This window comes from Sinocyclocheilus anshuiensis, unplaced genomic scaffold, assembly GCF_001515605.1.
Source record: "Sinocyclocheilus anshuiensis isolate Anshui unplaced genomic scaffold, SAMN03320099.WGS_v1.1 scaffold672, whole genome shotgun sequence".
Taxonomy (NCBI): Eukaryota; Metazoa; Chordata; class Actinopteri; order Cypriniformes; family Cyprinidae; genus Sinocyclocheilus; species Sinocyclocheilus anshuiensis.
The window spans coordinates 1,013-4,348 of NW_015557080.1; the positions used below are offsets into that span (position 1 = coordinate 1,013).

General features: G+C 37.2%; 1 protein-coding gene across 1 annotated transcript; it reads left to right on the forward strand.

Moving 5' to 3' along the window:
* Positions 1-1,041: 1,041 nt before the first annotated feature.
* Positions 1,042-2,889, forward strand: LOC107676901 (uncharacterized; the record flags this gene model as incomplete). The annotated part of the gene is made up of 5 exons (XM_016471640.1): positions 1,042-1,178; positions 1,250-1,343; positions 1,839-2,019; positions 2,316-2,385; positions 2,625-2,889. Coding segments are annotated over 5 exons (747 nt in total), but the record flags the coding sequence as incomplete, so codon positions are not given.
* Between the last annotated feature and the right edge of the window lie 447 nt (positions 2,890-3,336).

Below are 3,336 nucleotides of genomic sequence, written 5' to 3' on the forward strand. Positions count from 1 at the left end.
AATCGGCACTGGAGAAAAAGTACGGTGCAGTTTCTGTATATTGTGATATTACAACAGAAACGATGTGACGTGCATCCATCCATACAGTATTCTTCATTTACACCGATTTACAATGCCAAACGCTTTTGCATGTTCCAGGTAAAATGTTGGTCCAGATCAAGTACAACGAACAGCAGAAGTGTGTGAAGCTGGATTGCATTGAAGGGAGGTCTGACTTTATGCAATCTCCCCTAAAAGTTTTTTTTTCCCCACTCAATTAAAATAACTAAGAATTTGATTAAAATCTGATAAATTCTGTGTATTATCCTAGCTCTCATGTTGTTGCCTCATTTCTGTATATGCCTTTATCATATGTTTTATAGAAGGGGATACATTGAAAAAAATCGTAAAATTTTGCTTGCATCATAAAGATATATGTATTCAACTCATTTGTTGTGAAGCAAGAAAGGATGTCAACTTAAAAAAAAATAAAAAAAAAAATTCAGTCATTGAGAGATTTTGCTTGCCACCTGATGCAAAAGTTATATACAAGGATGCAACATGGACAGAAGTCAATGCAGAAATATTCAGCGACCTCATTGGACAAGGCAATGTGGTGCTGACTGTTTTCTCAAATGATGGTGAGTTTTATTGAATGTGAAAGAAGTCTAGTGTTATCAAGCAACTCAGGATAAATATGATAAATTAGCTATTTCTTATTTCTGATTCTTGTGCTGGTCATCACAATATTTGTAATATTTTAATACTTTAATTCTTTAGAATTTTCGGACTCTTTGTCTTCCATATCTGTGAAGTCTGACAATAGCAACGGTTTAAGTGCATCGACTGTAATCTTAGATGAGGTCCCTAACAGGAGACAAAGAAAAGAGGACACATCTGCACTGTCTGCAAAACAGGTTAGAACAAAGCTTTTTACGTGAGTCTCCTTAAGGTTCTGTTCACCCAGAAATGAAAATGATGCAAATGACAGAATTTGTAGTAATTTATGAACCACCAAGGTCATTTTTTAATTTTATTATTATATTCTTTTTTAATTTTTAGTTGGTTGAAGACGTTCTAAAATTGAAGTCTGGTGGTGAAGCAGTACTACAGGAGTATCAAGAAACAGAAACCCTTACAGATGCCACAAGACGACAAATGATTAACACACTGGTGGCTCACATGATTGATACACATGGGCATTTTTTTTTTAAACAAATAACTGCATGACCATTGTGTAAATTGAGACCAATTTGATATCTTCCCTTAGGCAACTCCCTACTAAAGCTATCAGAGAACAGTATGCTCTTGGCATAGTGATGCTGTTCCCTACCCTCAGAGATCCATATTCCAAGAAAGGCTACGTAAGTCACTGTCTGCATGACCCTTTCATGTTATACTTGCAATGTTATATCTGTGACATAGAAATTTGATTCTTTTAAGGAACACTTTTATGATGCTGCAAGCAACACAGGATACATTGCTTGGCATATGAAAACAGTCCACAGGAAGATTCGACAAGGATCTTTGCCACTAGACAGCCCTCGTGATGTTTCTCCAGGAGACCCAAAATGCCAAAGGGCTACTAATTTTGAAGGGCAACTTCATGGGGATGCTTGCAGAGAGACCATGTCCTTGCTCAACCATACCACAGACAAGTCCCTAATATTCCAAAAGATGAGAGAGACGTTTCAGCATCGCCAGAAGCTTGTTAAAGATCCAGGCTCTAGTGCTGATATCCTCTCCACCTTCCCAAGATTCCTAGATACAAAAGGGCTGGTAAGTTTGGAATAACATGTTTTCAAAGGCATGCATGCAATATTTGAGAATATTGTTTATAGTTTAATATCTTCTTAAAGGTGGATCAAGACTTCACTCTCCTGTTTGACGCTGAGACATCCTCCAGGCTGCTTCAGAAGTGGGACACGTTTTTCAGGCCAAATGTCATTAAAGAGGCCAAGCAACTTACTTCAACAGCAGAGCTGAGTCAATTGCTGCTCTCAGCAGACTGTCCTGAAGGAAGTGACCTTCATGAAACAAGTATGTTGTATTTGATTCACTTGTTTTTACGCATTTGCTATATTTGCAGTTACAGTTACTATATGTTTTGTTTTGATGACAAAAATATTAAAATGAGCAAACTTCACAACCTATGAGATTGGATGTTTTCCGGATTAATACAAAATAATTAAATAAATTACACCACATAAAAAAAGAGTATTTAAATAGACTACATAAACACATCAGGTGAATGTTTAAAATGCTCTCTATTCTTAAACTTAAAATATTTCATTTGAAGTTTTACATTAATTAATTCATGTGAATTTCGTCTCCAGTCTACGACCAGGAAATGGCATCCCTTCTTTTACTGATACATCTCCTTCCACCATCACCAGGAGGACTGAAGTCTCCAAAAATCAGTGCATGTGATGCGGCTGAAAGACTTGTAATCTTTCATAATCTTTCTGACATTTTAATATTGTGTTTTGGGTTGCTCAAACATGGAGATTAAAATCAAGTCTTCATATGCATTCACATATTTCACTAGCCATTGAGTTGTTTGAACAATCACTTTAATAATGTTGTTTTCTCTGTGACTGGACATTATGTTTGTGTCTAATATTCAATGTTCATTTCAACTTTAGTCATGCTGCAGTTTTGGAGGAGCACCTCAACAACAACCAGCGTCAGCATCTGTACCTCCTTGCTGTTGGACGCCAGAAAAGCAAGATTGACAGCTTCTACATCGCCTTGGATAAACATCTCATCCCATGCCAGGCAAACCGCTCCCTTGGAGTATTTGATGAACTTTTCAAGGCACATTTTGTGTTCAATTTGTACTATGATAGTGCACTTGTGAACTTTTACACATTCCTGCAGACAACCAGACTGCTAGTAACCTTAACTTAAAAGTCGGGCAGTATGATGTTGACAGAATGCTGATCTGTTTTATTTGTTTTATTTAGCACCCAGACGGTCAACAATTGATTTCACATTTAAGAGGTGAACATGGTTACTATCCTGGATCTAAGTTCAAATTAATTTGTTCTCAGCAAGGTTGTAGGCATCAGTTCCAAACATGCAAATTTTCGTAAGCACCTTAATAGTGTTCATAGCAATGTTCAGCTGGTTGCTCCAACTTCAACTGTTGGATGTTCCTCAAGTGAGCCAGTTGCAAGCTCATCTCAAGTAGATGCTTTGGAGGACCTTATGAATCCCCAGCATCTATCTCCTTGTTCCAGTGCTTCATCTGATAACAATGATTCAGGGCTTACTAAAAATTCAACTAAAGAATTGTGTGAATCCATCGTGGCCAAAAAACAAGCAAGTGGGATTCCAAACAGTTTGGTGTCCTCA